The 19,898-nt window shown below is 34.4% G+C and overlaps 2 protein-coding genes across 5 annotated transcripts in view; both read left to right on the top strand.

Annotated features, from left to right (window-relative positions):
- Nucleotides 1-3,067, top strand: part of LOC135596920 (uncharacterized) — a 4,298-nt gene extending 1,231 nt beyond the window's left edge. Inside the window, exons 3-7 of one of the 3 annotated variants that reach the window (XM_065089189.1) lie at nt 131-270; nt 503-865; nt 979-1,041; nt 1,293-1,499; nt 2,894-3,067. In XM_065089189.1, the coding sequence (XP_064945261.1) occupies nt 131-270; nt 503-865; nt 979-1,041; nt 1,293-1,499; nt 2,894-2,947 (827 nt within the window). In that variant the 3' untranslated portion in view covers nt 2,948-3,067. Of the gene's footprint in view, nt 1-130; nt 271-502; nt 866-978; nt 1,167-1,292; nt 1,558-2,893 lie in introns of those variants that run through there. The other 2 variants (XM_065089190.1, XM_065089191.1) reach the window with 2 other exon arrangements.
- LOC135596919 (uncharacterized protein At3g06530-like) overlaps nt 2,980-19,898 on the top strand; it is a 33,837-nt gene continuing 16,918 nt past the window's right edge. Inside the window, exons 1-20 of one of the 2 annotated variants that reach the window (XM_065089187.1) lie at nt 2,980-3,267; nt 3,345-3,558; nt 3,651-3,746; nt 3,844-3,961; nt 4,060-4,233; nt 6,764-6,934; nt 9,252-9,307; nt 9,453-9,542; nt 9,658-9,806; nt 10,010-10,092; nt 10,190-10,318; nt 10,507-10,581; nt 10,737-10,905; nt 11,517-11,656; nt 11,756-11,863; nt 14,009-14,189; nt 16,258-16,358; nt 16,447-16,596; nt 16,734-16,890; nt 19,723-19,880. In XM_065089187.1, the coding sequence (XP_064945259.1) occupies nt 3,126-3,267; nt 3,345-3,558; nt 3,651-3,746; nt 3,844-3,961; nt 4,060-4,233; nt 6,764-6,934; nt 9,252-9,307; nt 9,453-9,542; nt 9,658-9,806; nt 10,010-10,092; nt 10,190-10,318; nt 10,507-10,581; nt 10,737-10,905; nt 11,517-11,656; nt 11,756-11,863; nt 14,009-14,189; nt 16,258-16,358; nt 16,447-16,596; nt 16,734-16,890; nt 19,723-19,880 (2,661 nt within the window). In that variant the 5' untranslated portion in view covers nt 2,980-3,125. The remainder of the gene's footprint in view (nt 3,268-3,344; nt 3,559-3,650; nt 3,747-3,843; nt 3,962-4,059; nt 4,234-6,763; nt 6,935-9,251; nt 9,308-9,452; nt 9,543-9,657; nt 9,807-10,009; nt 10,093-10,189; nt 10,319-10,506; nt 10,582-10,736; nt 10,906-11,516; nt 11,657-11,755; nt 11,864-14,008; nt 14,190-16,257; nt 16,359-16,446; nt 16,597-16,733; nt 16,891-19,722; nt 19,881-19,898) is intronic. The other variant, XM_065089188.1, reaches the window with a different exon arrangement.

Raw genomic sequence — 19,898 nt, 5'->3', positions numbered from 1 at the left:
GTTCCACTCTGTTGTGCATTCCTCAAAATGACAGTGAACTGGGTCTGTTATTTATCTGTGCTTAAAATGTATCTTTCTATTAAACAAAAGAATATTTATCTGATTGGCATAACCTAAAATTACACTTCAGGTTGGCAATATCAACAGTCACCACCAACAATACAGTGCCTCATAGAAAATGCCTTAACGTGCATCACAAAGCTTGATCGAAAAGACCTTTGCTTGGTTGGTGCAAGCAGGACCGATGCTGGTGTCCATGCCTGGGGTCAGGTTTGGTCATCTTAATTAATGCTGCTATGGTCCTTTCTTTTTGTTACATTCTTTTCACACTGTTTTTGTCGATTTCATGAAGTAATATATTATATTCACCAAAGCGTTGATATGCATCAATTAACCTCTTAACTCACAAAAAGTTCAATCAGTCATCAGATCATCAAACATATTGTAGGTTTTATACTTGAGGCGATCACATGAGAATATATGTTGCTTCCACTTTATTCAGGTTGCACACTTCATTACGCCTTTCATGTACGACAGTTTGGATACCCTTCATGCTGCATTGAATGGGCTTCTACCTCCGGAAATCCGAGTGAGAGAAATTAGTGCAGCATGTCCTGAATTTCATGCTCGTTTCTCCACAAAAAGCAAGACTTATCAATACAAGATATACAATTATCCGGTTATGGATCCTTTTCGGTCTCTTTATGCATATCATAGTGCTTATAAACTCAATCCAGTTGTCATGAGAGAAGCTGCAGCATATTTTGTTGGGAATCATGACTTCTCATCTTTTGCAAATGCCTCACACAATGATCGCTTGGGTAATCCAGTGAAAGAAATCTTCCGATTCGACATCACTGAACTGGTAATTATGTCCACCACAGACTATAGACTTGTTTTATGCAGATTGTGCCCTGCTTTGATTATAAATGGCTCTTTTACGTACCATAACTCGCTATGAAATCTTGCATTTACCAGGATGCTCTTTTGCTGCTCGAGGTTGAGGGTACTGGTTTTTTATTCAGACAAGTGCGGAACATGGTGATTCTCATTCAACAGCTTGTTATTCTGAGAAAAATAAAGGAAAATTGGTTAAGAGCTTGTAATTCTCATTCAGGAAGTCATGCATCCAACATATATCATTATTATAGAAAGTCCATCTACCTGTGAGCTTGTACTTCACACTTGAATGTTCTACCATGTGTTCTCTCTTCAGGGATTGTGTGTCAGACTTATTGGATCTCTTTCTTGTGGTAGGGCATCTAATTACATTCATGGTTATACATATGCAGGTAGCTTTGCTGCTTCAGATTGGAAGAGAAGCACTGCCTCCTGATGTTGTACCAAAGATCATGGCAGCTCGGGACCGGAAAGAGCTTGCAAAGGTTGCATTATCAGCTCCACCACAAGGACTTTGTCTCATGTCTGTAAACTACAACAACGAAAGCTTGGAACCACCTGAAGGTTGCCCAGCCGCCAGCTTCGGCAGGACCCACAGTGTGAGTAAATGTAAACTGGCATTTTACTGAATCAAGGCAATATTTTTTGACTCACAAATCAATTCTTTGATACCAACTCCACATGAAAAAGCTGACAGAATGCGATACATTAAGAAAATAACAGTAATTATCTCTTCATGTTTATAATTAAATACTCCTTCACTTGATCATATAAAATAAGAAAATAGCTAAAAAAATAAAAAAAAAGCATTTTACTTACATCGGGGAAACGCCTTCCATTAATAAATCATCATTTATCCTCATTGATATTAGCATTTTGACTCTCGAAAAAAATTTTCGAGGTGATTTTTGACTCTTAAAAGATTTTCGTTCTTCTACTCTTCAACCGATATAAAATAAAATGTATTTATCATCGTGCATAACTATTTTGCAAATTAGAAAAGAAGACTTGTATATGAGTTGGCTGTCACTGTTGTCTATTCCAATAGTGGCAGGTGATAACATCCTTGTAATTCTAGAAATTTATATATGATTTTGTATTTAGTCTTGATCAGTTTATTATCTATTAAACTATTAGATTTATATTAATATTATTTTTCTAAAAATATTATGATGTTAAAAACATTTAAAATATAACAAATAATAAGTAATATCCCTCCCCCTCATATTTCACGACATAATAATAAGTAATATCCCTATTTACCCAACCACAAATGGTTGATGTTTTTCGATATAAAGATCATACAATCATTTCAAAATAAATAAGCGAAAACTTTAGTACAATAAATGATTTAATAAAAATCATTATTAATCAAGAATTTTCTTCCGATAGCCTTATGTTACTACAAATTGTGGAGCTATAGGCATCAATAACTTTGACATCAATGAAAACACACCCTCCCCTATCAAACATCAAAATGAGTTATATTTATGATATAGCATATTTGATAATAAATAAAAAATAAGAGCATTCAAATTCCTTTATATGATCTAATTAGTAAACAAAACCAATTTAGAGTGTGCATTTTTATTTTTATATAACTATGTTTCAGACAGAGATTAATGCATGAGAATTTTCTTTTAATAACGGAAATATAGATTAATATATGATAAACAAAAAGAAAAACATTAGATTTAGTATAGATAGTAATGCACAAATGAAGAAAGCAATGTCATACAGAATTAAATGAAATGAAAATTGTAAATATCATAAACAAAATAGTTTAATAACTGAAATAAATATTAATATTCTAATAAAAATAGAAAAATAAATTTTATATAGAGATTAATAAAAATTATGTAGAAAGGAATATGATATGTAATTAAATATCTTGGTAATTTTATTGGAACAAAACTTTATTTAAGGGGTTTTAAGAGTACTTTAGTCCTTTTACCATTCGAAACATCTGATTACTGAACCGACCCGATTGTAGGTCCGGTTCATGAGTTTTCCGGTCCGACAGGTCCGGTCCGGGTTAAAAGCTTAATGACAGGACTCCGAAACCCAAGGCTTAGGGTTTAAACTTTAAAGCCGAGAGAGAGAGAGAGAGAGAGCGAGGGGGTATTCGCGGCGGTTCGACGCTCCAAAACCCTCCTCTCCTGTTCTGAAGAGCTTCTCACCGCCAAATCGTCGATCCTTCCGCTTCTCTTCCTCCTCCGACAACCATGTCGATCGCCGCCCAACTCCAGGCTATCCGCTCCGTCCTCAGAGGGACTTCGGAGGCGCAGATTCGCCCCTCCGTTCTTTTCGACTCCAGAGCGGCTTCTGACATCGATCTCAAAACAATTTTCCCCATAGCGCTGTCAGGTACAATCGCTTCCCCTCCCCGCTTCTTGATTTTGTGTTCCCTGTTGTTTTCTCATGGGTAGGGGTTTGAATTTTAGGGTTGGAGGTCCTTATCGAGTTGGATACTCGCTTCAGAAGCTACAAAGACTCTCTTTTTAGCCAGACTAGTCTCGAGTTGAATAGGGAGAAGATGGTTCCTAAGGAAGAAGAGAAGGTCAACAGGTCCATATGCTCGTACCTCCGGTTGCTTTCTGGGTACTTGCAGCTCCATGCTGCTCTCAAGACGCTTGAATATCTCATCCGCCGATACCTGTATGGTTTTCTTATATAATTTCCCCATCAAATTCTACTTTTTAGTCGTGTAACTTCAGTTAACTCAGTATGCTTCATTTGGGTAATTGCAGAGTTCATATATACAATCTGGACGAACTGATTCTCTGTGCACTACCGTTCCATGACACGGAAACTTTTGTTCGCATTGTCCAATTGCTGGATTTAGGGTTCGGATCAGCTGATGCTTTTCCTATTGCCTTACCATTATTGCTTGCTTCCTCTCGTCCCAGTTTAGTTATTTTTCTGTTCTGAAATTTTGTTCAGAAATAGCAAGTGGTTGTTTCTCGAAGGTGTCAAGGCTTCAGGTGCACCTCCACCAAGGCAAGTCATCGTGCAACAGTGCGTTCGTGATAAAGGGCTTTTGGAGACTTTGTGCAACTATGTTCGTAACTTCAATATCTTTCCCATCCCTTTCACTGCATACCTTTTACACAGTGCATCTTTGTTTTAGATTTATTACTGTTCCTCCTACTTTTGCAGGCATCTCCAACAAAAGAGTTTCAACATTCGAGACCTGTTATTTGCTTTTGTACTGCAGTTGCTGTGGAGGCTTTGGGTGCCATCCCTAAGCTGGACACTGATACCGTACAGAGGGTCTTGGGATTTGTATTTAATGGGCTTAACCCTGCTATGAGTGGAAATCAGGATCACAAGGTAAGTTTTGAACAGAAAATTGTTTATGGTTTTACCCTTTTCCATTCCTTGGTCCTGCTTGTCACAGATGATCCAATTGGCATTTCTATTCACAACTTAGAAGTGGCTGTTGTTGGCATTAGAGTCCATGCCTAATATGTTTTCCAAGAATCACTCCAGAATTCATTGAAGATTGTTTTTTTTCCATTCATTGTGATTTTCGGGTTGAAGAATTGGTGAGAAGTCCAAGGACAAATTGGACTTCACATGTATGACTCTGATTCATGAATTAGATGAACATGTAAATACTCTGAAATAACACATAAAGCAATTAGATTTCAAATGTAATGATAAATATCTAGCCGGCAGGTTTGCTAAGTTCAAAGTTGTGACTTGTTTTCTCTTTTGTTAGAGTTAATCCTGTAATTGAAGTCGATACTATACCATTGTATAAAATTTTGTTACTTTTCAGGGATTCTTTAAATCAAAACTATTTTGAGTTGTATTTGCAGTAAGTGGTTTTCTCTTAGGTGTTGGTATAGGAGAATTAATGATCATTAAGATATGATTTAGAGAGTTCTACAAGTTAGTTATCATGGGTTCTTGTGGGATCATGGTTTTTTTCACACAAAATAAAAAGAGTGAAAGTAATCTTCTCAAAAGTTAATGTCTGAAAAGGTTCAGCTACTGTATACGTAAGAAAATTGTGCGTACTTGAATTTTTTTTTCTTCTTGTAATTGGTAATAGATGAATCAATGACTTCTTTGTTGGTTTATAGCCATATCTTTCTCATCTCTTTCTTTCTTCTTTTTGCTCCAATTTATTCTTTTTTTAAATTATCTACTGTTCATTCTTTGATCTGTAGTTTTGTAATTGATTATTTTTCATCTTGTTACTTCGTTATAATTAGTATATTGATAGGTTTTCTGTTAACCATTATTAAAGTTTGCTGTTCTCCATGAGATCGACCCTTTGTCAAAAGAAATTATGTAAATTGTACTTGGTTTGTGTTATTTCTTCAAATGCGCTCACTCTATTTTGTTAGTATTAGAGCGAGTTGTCTATTGGTGATATTCAATTGATACTCTTACGAAGACCATCAATTATTGGAAATCCAATGACCTTAAATGGGGGTACTATTCCATGAATAATCTGTAGGATTGCTAATTGCTCCCAGATAGCATGTGTTGAAGGGTATTGCAGTTCTATATCATGCATAGCATACTGTGATGAAGTGATGAGTCACACGGCTCTAGTTGAAGATTTTAAGAGTATTGTCAAAAACCTGCATCCTTTTTGATGAATACGATGATTACAGTGGAAGAGATTCCGCTTCTAAAATTGGAGAAGAACAATATAATTATATTGTTAAGAAGTCTTTAAACAAAGTGTTCATACATCATCATGGATGACTTGACTATTGATGATGGAAGTTGTGCGATAAAGATATTGCAAATGAATTTTCTAAGAACAATCGACAAGATGTAGAACAAGATGTTCAATCTATCATCAAGTTGCTACAGTTTGTTTTCATGGGTTTCCCTAAGCATTTACAACAAAAGATAGATGGATAGTTGATGGTGATTCTTGTAATAATTGAATATAGAAACCGATTGGTCCAGAAAAAGTCCAACTATTCTATTATTCTTTTCTAATTTTTAATGTATATTTATTAAAATTGCAGTCTATTTGGTTGATTTGTTGATCTGACATTTACTCATTCACCTGAAGCTCAATTGGATTGGTCATCATTATGGTTCTGCTGAACCTGGTATCAAGCGTAGTTCAATATATTTGATTCCATGGAGTACTCTCAAATTGGATATAAGTGCCGTATGAGTGGTCTTTGATGTACTAAATGACTTGAAGTTGGTTACTTCAGAAAAAAAGTGCGCCTTCATCATTTCTAACCAAGCAAATGTGCACTTAACCAGATACTCTATCCTTATTAGGTCTTATAGTTAAGAACTTGGACAAATGATTTAGAGCATTTTATGTTAGCTAATAACCATGCATATCATCTGATCATACATTCATCTGTTTATTTTCATTGAGCCAGTAAACACAGAACCTGCTTAATGCCTGTTTAGGATTCCCTATTATTCTACATGAGAGACTTTTTGAAGGACCAGCTAGTTCACAAGTGTTCCTCTGTTGATCTTCCAAGATAGATTCGACCAACATTTGATATCCCTAGTTTTCTATTGGGACATTCAGGATAATGAAATATCTAATTTTCATGCAACTGGAAGCAATATATAGATAATTCTCTAGTGGTTTCTTTCTTCCATACAAATATCGATACTTATCAGATTCACTTCTGTGCTTGTCTTAAGAGTTGACACTTGTCTTGCTGTAAAATGCTCTCAATTCATTGAGCTAGTTGTATAGGATCTAAATTTTTTTTACGTTTTAATATTTTCTTCTTTTATTTTAGGACATCTGGAATTCTTTTTTTTTTTTTTCCTTCTGTGTGATTCAGACATTTATTGTTGGATTTGGGTCATGCTTGGACTTCAGCTTTGACCAAGTAGTATTATGCTTTTGCAGGCTGCTGCTCTAATGGTAGTTGGTTTACTAGCTACTAGAGCAACATTATCCTCTAAGCTTATCCAGAGTTTGATATTCTTCATTGCAAGGATGGCTCAATGTGATGCAAATCAGTCAGTGGACTTGCCATGGCTTCGTGTGATAATAATGGCTTTAGTTACCCTTGTTCAGGTAAACATCCTGATATATCATGATCATTAGTTTGGCTTACATTTAACCTGCAGGAGCTTTATCGTGCAACAATTGATGAACATGATAAGAATATTATCCAACAATTAGAAAGATGTGAATATATTTTACAAAGAGTAAGATATCTATTTGAATATTTTCTATTCCTTTGAAAATGTGGTCAAATATAAAAACCTTCATTCCACCTATAAAAAAGTTGGAAAGCTCCTCCTTTGCTCTTTCTTTTGTGAAAAATAACTAGGCTTAAACCACTTCATATCATGCTTGTGAATTCTTTAGATCCTTCAATTTTGATATCTAGTCAAATTCAACAAGTTACAGTGACCAAGTTACATCTGGGCTTATTCTCTGTACTAGTCTCTGTGGTGCATTATTCTTGTACAATAGTTAAAAAACGTTACAACTTGCAAATACCACAAACTAAGGTTATTATCATTGTCTTATTGGTGTTTGTTGTGATCATGTTCACAACAGCATATTTGCTGGACCAAAATGCATCTAGGCTTATTATATATATTATTCTGTGTTGTACTTTTCTTGAACAGAAACCATGGCTGAAGGAACTTTTTATTCACATTGGCTTTTGCATTTGTTTCTTTGAGTTTGGCCAATTCTTTGAATAGTCAAATTGTCAAAATATAATCAATTGATACATTCAACAGCAAGAACTACTGCAACAAGATGTAATGTCTTGACTGTTTGGGATCAACTACATGGATCTTTTTTTTTTCATTGCGCAATTGATTCATTCTAAAAAAAAAGGATTTCTTTTAAAAAGCATTTGAATGTCAAACTTCTTGGAATATCAGTGTTTGAGACCGGATTCTAATGTCTCTGGAGTAAACAGTTGGCTGGAAGAACTTAATATTTGATGATGAGTTAATTGTTATAATTTTCTTATATAGGAAAGATGATATTTGATTATATTATGAGACTAATGCTGTCTATTATGATAATTATTTTTTGAGAAATTTAGAGTCTCGAGTTAATTCTGTCCTATTGGGAAATTTTTTCTATATAAGGTGGGTTTTCTGCGGTTGGGACAGTCCATGGTCCGTAGTTAGGGTTGCATAATTATGAATTTATGATGATTTTTGGTATCTGATTCATGAGGTAAGTTCTCTATTTATGTTCATATCTTTGTATGTACAACTCTAGGACACTTTATAAAACCATGGTTTAATGTTTTGCTTGGACGGGTATGTACAGGTTGGTATTTTCCGGTCCTGGCATGAACCAGGACATGGATCGTCCATTTTTGGATGGTCCCGTCCAGTCCATTATATTATTTATTTAACCAGACTCTTTAAGAATGATGTGAGACCTTAGTCACGTCTTTCGTAGTACATGTGAGACCCGTCTCAGTATGATATACTGGCATATAATTTGTTGGTGAACCGGTGCGAGCCGGACGTGTACCAGGTCTACCCATGGACTGGTACAGGTTATTCTGAACTTCAAACCTTGTATAAAACTATGTTGTACTAAGTCCACATGATTTGCTTAATTGGTTTTTCAATATTTTGCAAAAGAATTTGTTTCTGGAGTTATATAATTTATGTCATGGCATGTAATTTGGAAATGCTAACAACCATATTCATTTTCTACTGGATGCTGTGTTGAAACACAAAATTATAAATTTTCTAAACTTGGAACTGTACTTAAAGACTTATAGACTTTGGAGCTTGTCTTATATTGTGGAGGAATTTGACCACTTAAACACTGTGGGAATTTGATCTTTAAGTGGAAGCTTTTGAAGACCTACTGATAATAGTTATCCTTAAAACTTGTTGGTCCCAAGGTTTGCAATAGTGGGTAGATCAATAATCAATTTGACTCAAATGTAATTTATGTTGTTAATTATTGTAACTTGATGATCATGTCTGTTGATAAATAATAGTGAAAACTGAAAAGGTCCCATCTCACATGCTTTGAGTTTGAGGTCTATAATTTTCAATATATGTGTTGTCACATGTTGATTCTGAGGTGTATCTCGGCCATGGTAGTCTGCGTTGTGTCTGATGTGTTAAGCAAATAACATATCTTAGTGTCCTTAGGTGATCACAAATATGACTAACTGAATTTTAACTTGAAAATATGGCTCATTCTACTCTTTAAGATCTATGATTTAGTTACTTTAGGGTATGATTACTGTTCTATTTCTTTCCTTTGTTTTGCATTGTACAATGTTAGTATCATTTTGTTCTTCATTCTCATGTTTTGTACCTGTACTGCAGTTTACTTTATCTCATGCTTGATGCTTAAAACTAATGTGTTTGCTTGGTTCTATTTCATTCAGTCACAGTCCAAACAGATGCTACCAAAGAAAACTGTGATGATTTTATGGGAAATAAGGTATTAAAGGATTTTTTTTTTGTAAGCCTTTTCTTTATCTCATGCATGACATGTTTCTTTTACGAATACAGTCACTAGAAGAATGCTTTCAAATTTTTTACTCCTTTATGCTGATTCTTTACTGATTGATTGCTGTTCTTCGAAGGGACTTTCCTGGAGTACTTTCTGGCTTGTATAATGAGTTCAATATTTGGGGTTTTTTTCAACTTTACATGGAGTCATTGGTTGAGCACAGGTGCATATATATATATATATATATATATATATATATATATTTATACAACATTTAGTTTCCTTGATCCTTCTTTATGATTATAAGTCTAGAAAATTGTTTTTCTGGTTTTCTCCAGTAGGTCCGAGGATTCCTTGCTTGATACTCTGCTTGTTATGATTGAGGCTCTTCCATCAAAGGATCTTGTTGAAATTATTGTGTCTAAGGTGCTAGCAAGTTGCATGAAGTTGTCACAAAGGATGGATACCTCAGATCCACATGAAGCAGGTATGAATTTTTTTGCAAGTTGTGGATGTATATTGATAGGAAGCAGGCAATTGGAGCAAATAATTTGTATGAACTCATAGATTCCGTGACATTCTGGCTATTTTGAGTAGATCACATTCAGAATATTTAGGTCATTTTGCTTGGCAACATGTGTTTTTGTTAATGCTGTGGACCTGTTTGTGCTAATTTTGCCTTTGCCTCAGGTAACTGGGGAAAGAAAATTCTTAATGTGCTCAACAAGCATTATCCATGTGAACTGCGTGGAGCAATTCGGAAATTTCTTGAGGTCTGTGGATTCGTCTTATGGGTTGCATTTCTTTCTTCTGCTTCATCCAGTGGTTTCTTCTCCCAATGGTATAAGATTTCTGTATTAATTTTTTCAGAACTCTAGAATGAACCTAAAGGATGAAGAAAACATTGTGCAAAGGTTCTGTCTGATGTTTGATGGAGCATTGGACATGCCATCAGAGATCTCTGATTCAAAATTATGGTTTTTGCTGGAACATCCCAAGGTATAATATTATGTGATACCAGTAGTATGCATCTGTTCATTTAAGTTTTCAGTTGTAGTCGTTTGTTATTGCTTCAAGTCTTAGATTTTGTACAGATTTTGTGTTTTACTAAGTCTTTTGTTTAGTGGACTGATGGTATCTTATTCTAGAGTTTATTGAGGATGCTTAACTATTTGTACACTGTCCAGGCTGTGGTTCGTCAAGCCACTTTGTCAAATATAGCTGCATCTGGAATTCTGAAAACTATAGCTGCTGATCCTAAGGTGGTTTCCCTTGGTTGTAGTGATACCAAGTATTTGCTTTTGCGATTGCTTTTTTGTTTTTAAAATTTTCTAACCATTATTTTAGTTCCACTGAATTAGCTTGGCAGGGTCTTTATCCAGTTCTTTTTTACTTTTTTGTTTTAACCATACTGCAGAAACTTATGAACGTACAAGATGCAATAGTGCGTGCGCTACATGATGAAGATTTAAGTGTTGTAAGAGCAGCTTTGTCTATAGATGGACTGGCCAGAATTGCAAGTCCGCCTTGTCTCCTCAAAGCTTATGATCATGTACTTTCCAGATGCACCAGCATATTCAATAAAAGTGAGTACATTTTGTTGTGGATCACAGTCTTTCGTGCAAGGAATTGTATCTTGTATATTATTTCTTATTATGAAAGTTTTCTTGATTTCTTTTTAATTTTTTTTAATGTGAGCTAATTTTTAAAATTGTGAAGAGGCTTTTGAATTCTCAAACTACAAATCCTAATGCCTTCTGTAGCCATCATAAATTCTCCACGAATTACATGACATTAATAAATTAATACGACTAATAGAAGTGCACCATGATACCCTAGAATCAATCACAATAAAATGATGCCACACATACCAAGAAATCAAGTAAAATGACAAATGATCTGGAATCTAGTCTTATGCAAGTCTAGACTGGAAGTGCTATTTTGGACCGAACATTCCCTGCACTGTTTTGCATATCTTAATTTACTTGGCCATATTGAGTGATAATGACATTTCCTAGTTGCTTTTGTTCTTAGATGCAGTATTCTCTTTGCTATGGGCAGTTTTGTTAGGTATAGAACTTCATGTATGTTTTGCAATCCATGACATAGTTCTCTTTCTTTGCTGGTTAAATAACTTGTTGCATTGTGCTTCTAGTTATTCACTTCCTAAAATGCATTTCATTTTATTTCTCTGCAGATATATCCCAAACATCTCTAGCTTCTGATATTGCTGTGTCATGTCTTGAACGCATGGTTCTGGAGTTTCAGTCGCAACACTTGGATTACTCTATAGAAGTTGCTAAAATGATTTTCCCTTTGCTCCTTGTTCTTCCAAAGGTTTTTTCACTGTGTAAAATTTTCTCATTGTTTTTACTTGTTGTTTGTCAATTTTCTTTTGAAATATACAGGTTGATTTCCTTCTCTTGTATTCTGCAGACATGGAGGGTCAACTTGAAAACTTTGGAACTAGTTAATAAAGTAAAGTGGTCGTTTTATGCTGAAATTTCTACTGCACACAATTCAGTAAAATTTGATCAAATGAAGGTATTAAAAATGCATTAGGCTGACATGTTTTGTTTCTTTGTTATTTGATAATTACACTTTGTACTTCATCATGTAATGATATGCAAGGGTATCTTGTTTCGTGCATCTGTGCTCAGTGTGTTTGCTTACTTCTGTACTGTATCACAATTAAAACATTGTTTAATTGAAAATGTTGATAATGTGAATGTGTGATTAGTAAAGTTCTGGATAGAAACAAAAAAAGTTGCATATAGTTGACTAAATATGTCAGACCTGATTATTCCTTATTGTTTTTTGAGTAATGACATGACAGTAAAGAATCAAATTTACTATCACAGAAAAAGATAGATGTCTTAGAGAAAGCTGAAAAATAAATTGGAGCAGAATTGAAGGACAGATCAGGCTACCAGCCCGTGGCTTCTAATTTGCCAAAAGTTGGTTTCTTTCAGCTGCACAACAGCTCTATTAAGCGACATAATAGTAAATTAGTAATTGTTTCTTCTTGATGGAAAATGGACTAATTTGCTGGTTACTTAATGGATTAGGTTATACTGATATTCCTTTGTTGAAATTCAAATGCTAGAAAGTTAATAATAGGAGTATCAGATGTTTACCACCGTTATTGAAGCTAATCTAAAAGGTATTATGCAATAGTGTAATGGTAAATGAGTATGTGAAGTGTCTGTGAACCTGCACAAATGCATTTGTATTTATTAGATTATTGATATATTATTTTGATTTTAATACTGTAAATAATTATATTATATATTTTAATATTTTAGCGTCTCGCTTCGCTCGGGCAAGCGCCTAGCGCCTCGGGCGTTTTTGGACCTTGGCGCCTTTTGGCGCTTAGCGCTTTTTAAATCATTGCCATTTATTAACTTGAGTAGTACTTCGATATCATCTATGATTGTACTATGGTTGGCATGATCCACATAGAAGGGTCAACTGGATTAGCTTTAAGATTAAGTAGACTTTTTTGATTAGTTCTTGGATGTTAAAGCATTTTTCCTGGAGTTTTAAGTTTTATGAGTGAAGAAGGAAACAAATAATAGTTGACTGAAGTGGGAGGTGATAATTGTTGGTAATTGTTTTTTTTGACATTAATTACCTAGTTTTGCTTAATAAAAGACATTTTATAATTGTTAACTTAAGGTGTTCTTCATGCAATGAATGAGGTTGGTTCTTTGCTGCCTGGCATTGTGCTGCCAAATACATAATTAGCACCTCATACTGGTTATGCTTGCATGCATCTGACCTTTTCAATGCCTCACTAATGAAGGAGCCTCATTTAATATGATTTCCTACTTGTTTTGTTGAATAAGCAGGACTCTGACATGCATTTTCTGAGCAACATCGAGGGCCTTGGGGTGCCTCATAATTATTTTTGTGTTACTTATGTTTGTTATAGTGTTCTTCCCAATTTTGTGATTTTGTTGGCTCATGCTAGTTTTTTTTTTCATAGTTCTCTGAAGACATAAGTCTTAAAAATTGGAAGGTTTCTTATAAATCCATGCTGCAATTTAAATTGGCCCTCACTACAATTTGCAATGGACTCAGTCAAGAAAAAGTTTGGTGTTTCTCTTACGTATTTCAATTGATTCTGGCCAAGTTATGGTGCATACATGTAGGATGAAGTCCCATCATTCATGTGTTCTGGCTATGGGATTGTTCCAATTAATTAATAAATGGTTGATCTAGATATCTGAAGAAAGATTAGACATTAAACGAAGGCTAGGACAACTATTGTTGATTGCAACTTGAATATTTCAAACTTAGAAAATGGTATAGGGCACTCAGATAGATTGCCAAGGAGTGCAAAGTAAAAATTATTTTTATGCTTCAAATTGTATAACAATGTGAGTTTCTTGAAGTGATTGTTCATGCACTTATCCAATATCTGTTAGGTTGAATTGAGAACTCTACCTGTTGGCTTTTATGATTAGCTGCATCTTATTGGTGATGATGCAAGGTAGTTCAGAACATCTTGAAATGTGATGGCATCTAGTTATATACTTATGTTGCATAAACTAGAAAGTAATGACTAAATAAGCATGAACCATACTTGGGTGTGACTTTGTGTGTTTCTTATAAGTTATAAATTCTTATAGGATTCTCACATTAGTATAGGTTTCCTAAATTTGGGGGCACATGAACTTGATGCAGAATCCTCATTTTGATCATGCTGCTTCTATTAATTCAAGAACTATTAAAGCTTTGGCTGAAACATTTGTTGCAAACCCTCAAGAGAATATTCAGTGGTTGATCGAGTGCAGCAGCTACAGTAAACAGTCTAAGACTTTGTTTTTCTTCATCATATTCCAGGCACTGATGATCATAAATGCAGGTATCTATGTTCAATATTTGCTGCAATTTTTTTAATTTTAGTAAATAATTATCTTTTCAAGTTTTACCTTCCCTTTTATACCTATAACACTCCGATGTTCGGAAGGAATCTATATCCTTCTAGAAATAATAATGAAGTTGCAGAAGATTTACTGACCTCTATTTGTTTGTCATTATAGAAAGTACCATATTTTCATATATGCTAGCACTGTGCAGTATTATATTTATAAGCACTTTATGGTTGTTATCTTTGTCGTTATACTGAATCATGATCATTTATCTTGTTTGTAGCTTTTGAGTACCTTTACTAGGACTTCTGTACTTGTTTCTTTGTGCATGAAATATGCAAATTAATATAAAAAGGTAGATCAGCAGATATATGTATATATTTTTATATAAACATAAATATTTTATTAACTAGTTAAAAAATTAAAGTAATTTTTAATTAGTCGATTAGCTTGAGATGAAATGTGTCTAGTCTAAATATAAAAATGACGGGACCTATGTTAATGACCCATTGGATATTAGTTAAGATATTTATGTTTGGAAAAAAAAATGAAATTGACGAACAAGTCAACACATTGTTCATAGGATTTAGATGCAAGCTTAGACCAGGCAGACTGGGTCTAGTTTGTTTCTTTGCGGTTTAGATCATTAGGTCTTGAGTCACATAAACAACCTTTTTGCTTGCATAGGTAAGACTATACATTGGCACTTTCCAATCTTAACCAATGGTGGGAGCTTTGCGCACTTGGTCAACCTTTTTTCGCTTTTAACCAAATACTAAAAAAATTATTGTGAGCAGCAAGCATAATTTATTTCTGAAATTTGGAAAACAAATTTGTTTACTAAAATTTATGGTGAACTAGACTTGATGTTTCCTAACTTTGTTCATGAAAAAGATAAAAAGGAACCGGTATTACGAGACTATATGCTAATAGTAAAAACTGAGGATTTGTGCATCCAAGGTTGGTAATTGCAGACCATCATAATTTCAAATGACTTAGTGGTTATTACAAATGAAGCTCTTTGTTCAAATAATAAAAGTAGTGGTTGTAACTATTCCACCTTAACTAACAAAAGGAAGACACTAGTGAAAATATTTAAAACAATGAAGCAAGGGGGAACTAATTTGTAAGCATTCTTTATAGACCTGGGATGATGCTTTATCACCCGGGATGACTGTTATTTGGCTGTATGAATTGACAATCAAAATATTACAAAAATTAAAGAACTTGTATACTAAATGCTTATATATAAATTAGAGGGTTTATAAACTTCTAATTAGTAAAATAATATACTCTAAATCACCAAAAGAAAAGCATGATTATTATTGATATGATAAAAAGTTGTTTAAGAAGTTACAGCAGGACCCGAGTGTGAGTAACAAAAAGCAATGTACTAATATCTAAATCGATGAAGAATAGAAAATGTTTTATATATGTTGAGAGTAGGGATTAAGCTATAAATTACTTTGTCTGACCTACCAAAAGTAATATATAATTTAGTTCAATGATGTTACTATAAGAATATATTTGAAATTCTGGATGTGTTCTAACAATAAAAATGAGGGACTGATCTGTTAAAAGAGAAAAATATTGTACTAAAAAAATGTGTTTGACTCCAACAGTCTTTTAAGGATGCTTGTAATTTTAAGACTTGCTTGTTAATGATAAAAATGGACTGATCTATAAAATGATAAATGCTTACTGACCACAACTGTTTGTACTTCTTAGATAAATGTCATTCCTCCAGTAATTTTCTCCAGCACCTTAGTTGATCTTGTTGACATGACAAATCTACATGTTCACACCGTAAAAAAAGATCACGAGTAGTTGCAGAACTGTATTAAATGATTGGGCCTTGCACAAATTTGGCTAAATTTGGGCTTAACAAGACTCAAAGCTATAGTCATGTTCTATTTGTTGTAATAGGTATTGAATTTGCTGACTGAATAACCACTGTTCTCTGATTGTCATTACTATAAATTTAAGAGCTTACTAGCAGCACAATGTTTTCTTTTGATAGTTCTTGATTAACAATTTGCCTTGGGTATGCTCCATACCTAGAGTTTGGCAGCCCACTGAAGATATATCAGGCTTGCTTTTTAGCTTTCAAGAATGAGTGGCATGAAATGGAGCTGCAAGGAGGTTTGGTTCCTGCCGAAGAGGTATGCCCTTAGAGTGTTTTTTATTTTTTTTCCGCAAGTACTTTTATTTTGAGAATGTTTCTTCGTAATCCAGTTTTATCTGTTGCAGTTCAATGTGGACAAATTTGGAAAATCTTGTTTGGAATTAGTTAAGCAGCTGTCTAGTGCTGATGTTGAAGCACTGAATTGTAATATTCTAATTTGTGTTTTCTGGACAATACTGAAATCATACAATGAAGCAGCTAAGCATAATAAATTGGTTAGTGACTTATGCGAACAACTTTGTTCTATAGTTCAGTATGAACCAAACTTAAGTTGTGGTCAGTTTATGTTTTAAAGTTTGTTTTTCTTGATCATGTACAAGCCCTTAATACATAATAATTTCTTTCAATACAGGAAGATTTTGCTGAGAATTTTAATATTCTTGATGAGCTGTATCTCTTCTTTACTACATCACCTTCCAGGAAACTCTTCAGGAGTCATATTCAGTTTCTGGTGATGAATTGCTGCAGATCTCCTTTTGAGTTTCTATCGAAATATTTCACAGAAGAAGGTTTCTGATGCTAGTCTTCTCTTTATTTAGTCAGTTGGTTATTGTGCAATGAATGGATGGAGCTAACATGCTATCTTGATAAATTTTTTTAACTGTTCTTTGCTAGCCTAATATCAAATAGTCCATTGTGGCACCACCAACCAAAAGAAAAAAAAATGGTGCAAATGTTCAAAATCATTCCCTTTTTCTAATTTTTTTTTCTCCGCTTTTGGTATCAGTTCACTTTGTTGGATTCAGCTAATCTTTTATCTTGCTTTACATTTCTACTGATAAGACGGATTATTGCTAATGAAATGAAAAACTTCCAATAGCTTGATATACTCTGAATGATTCTGGAACCATTGGAATATATCCGTTGAAGGCTCTTTTTTGTGCCAACTTGTATAACATAGTCACATACAACAACTTTTGATGATGTTGACACCTGAAAAACATTAGACAAGCTTGTGTGCTCATGAGTTCACCAATAGATTTCTTCTGGGTTGGGTTCCCTAATAGATTTCTTCTGCGTTGAGTTCACTAATAGATTTCTTCTGAGTTGGGTTCACCAATAGATATCTTCTGAGTTGAGTTCACTAATAAATTTCTTCTGCACATGATATGGCATTGTGCAGGCTTACTTGATAAGTTAGGGGTAAAAATAGATTGGATAACGGAAAATAATATCCATTCCACTTTTAATAGCTTGAATGCACGTTTTAGATGGATGCTAAAGTCTGCTTTCATATTTGTTAGAAAAGACACAAATATTAAACAGTTATACAACAGAGACAAATTTGAGTTTTTTTAGACCTATATGGATGTAAATTTTGTAAGAGTCTCAGAGAACATTAAACAAATAATTACCAAGCTAATTTAATTATATCAATAATGTGTTGAACAACTTGGAAGCAGATATGGAAAACAAAAGAAGCATAAGAAGAAAATGTAGTTCTCATTAAAATTCAATTAATAAACTATTTTTCTTTAGTCAGAATGGCTAATTATATCATTTTAATGAGTCAGTTTCTGTATTTCTTGGGTCAATTTTTACAATGTACTCTTCTAATTGTTTTGTGCCCACAATTAAGATGCAAAATTTATGTTTCTTAAGGCTGAGCATGCTTTATGGATCAACATCCAAAATTTTGGAATAACATAACGTAAATTTGTGTCCTAGATAAAACTGTTGAAATGGAAATTGGATTTTACTCCAAATTGTAAAATGATGAAGCGAGAAATAGTTACACTCTGATATATTGAAGGTAGCATCTACTCTAAAGTATATGGAATTCATTTTTAACTTATCCTAGAAAAGGCTTTGTGATACATCACTAGTGGGGTTGACTCAGTTCAAGTTATTTATAAAATGTGGAGAACCTCAAAGAACAACATGTTTCTCTATTAGAAATATATAAAAGGACGATAAAGGATTGCTTGCTAGGTAGGAAAGATTCTCACATCTTGTGTGAGCCCTTGATGAAACCAATAGGTAGGAAAGATTCTCACATGCAGATAATGATTTACAGTTGTTATTTTTGTTGGACCTTGATTTTAAATGTCATTCTTTAGCCAATTGCAATTTTAAATGATATAGTATCTCAAGTTAAAAGAATGATTTATGCTGCAATCAGGCTTTATAGTTGCATTTTACATAGAGCAGTCGGGGAAGGGTGAAGAATTTTATGTCATAAGAGTTATATTTTATGAAGTAATGGTGTGTTTGAAAAATGTATAGTTTTGAAGTCTAAATTTTGATGTGTGATTCAATGTCTGAACCAAGGTTCGTAATTTTGTATCGTACTGGTGTTTTGAGCTTTGCTCAGTACGGTACAGTACATGTGTACTAAGCGGTATGCTAGGGTATACCGCTTGGTACGTATATATATAATATAATATAAAAAAAGGAGGCGTACACTCCCTCGGCAACGTCGCCTCCTTTTCTTCTCTTCGTCGCGTCAGATGAGGAGAAGACCAGTCTTCTCCTCATTTGCAGCGTTCGGCAAAGGTGTCAAAGGCCGCAGACGCCTCCGGCCTTCAGCGAAGAAGAAGCCGAGCTGCTGCCTCTCTGTTACCTTCTGGATCGGGATTGTCGAGGGAGGGCGACGTCGGATTGGAAAGCATCGAGGTTCTCTTGATTCTCCCTCTTCTTCGAGTGCCTTCTCCCTCTTCTCCCTAGACACTTCTTCTTCCCTTACTGTAGTTAGGCCGCAGCCAGGCTGACATCGCCTGGTAGTGGGTGGTCCGTGTATCGGTCTGTTGGTGGATCGGTATGTACCTCCTGGTACGGACAGTATTATTCGAAATTAAAATCCTTGGTCTGAACTATGTTTTTGACAACTGTTAATTATGAACATCTAATATTATTTCAACTTTGAAGTTCGCCTTTTGAGTAGGTTTTCAAGTTAGGCTAAAACAATGTCACAAAATGTGCTTCATAGATAAGGAATGATCTTTTATGTTGACTGGTAAGAGGAGATATGAAAATCATAGGCCTTTTGTGCTGACTGTTCAACTTATTGCATCGGATTCTTGGTCAATGTTATTGCTATCCTTCTATTTGATCGTAGGCACCAAAACCTGTTAGTTTAGAAACGAGAGATCATGTTTCTAGCTTATCCATTGGCATCCTCGATGCCTGGTGAACATAGTGCTCAAAGGATGCTGCACCTTACTAAACTTAGATTTGAATTGTGCATTACTGTTTGGATATATGACACTGTGGTTCTTTGTTTCTTTCTTTACTTTGTTGATTCACTTGTATGTTTTCCTTTTTTGTCTCATAATTGCCGTCTCTTCCTTTACAATTTGAACATTTCTGGGCATCATTGATGAATATGTTGCTGCTTGTAGGCTTTTCTGTCGATGTTCAAGTTCAGAGCCTGGATTTGTGTGGGACTATATGTTCCCTATGTGCACTACCAGAGAGGCGCAATGTCGAAGAAGATAATTATTTGCAGCTTTTGCTTGGATTTCCTTCACTTCTTGTTCCACTTACTAATTGTGATAAGGTTTTGTTGGTCTTCTGA

The sequence above is a fragment of the Musa acuminata genome, chromosome BXJ1-11 (assembly GCF_036884655.1).
Source record: "Musa acuminata AAA Group cultivar baxijiao chromosome BXJ1-11, Cavendish_Baxijiao_AAA, whole genome shotgun sequence".
In the NCBI taxonomy this organism is placed as follows: Eukaryota; Viridiplantae; Streptophyta; class Magnoliopsida; order Zingiberales; family Musaceae; genus Musa; species Musa acuminata.
Note: the sequence above shows the minus strand (reverse complement) of the source record. Positions and strands in the feature narration are given on the sequence as shown.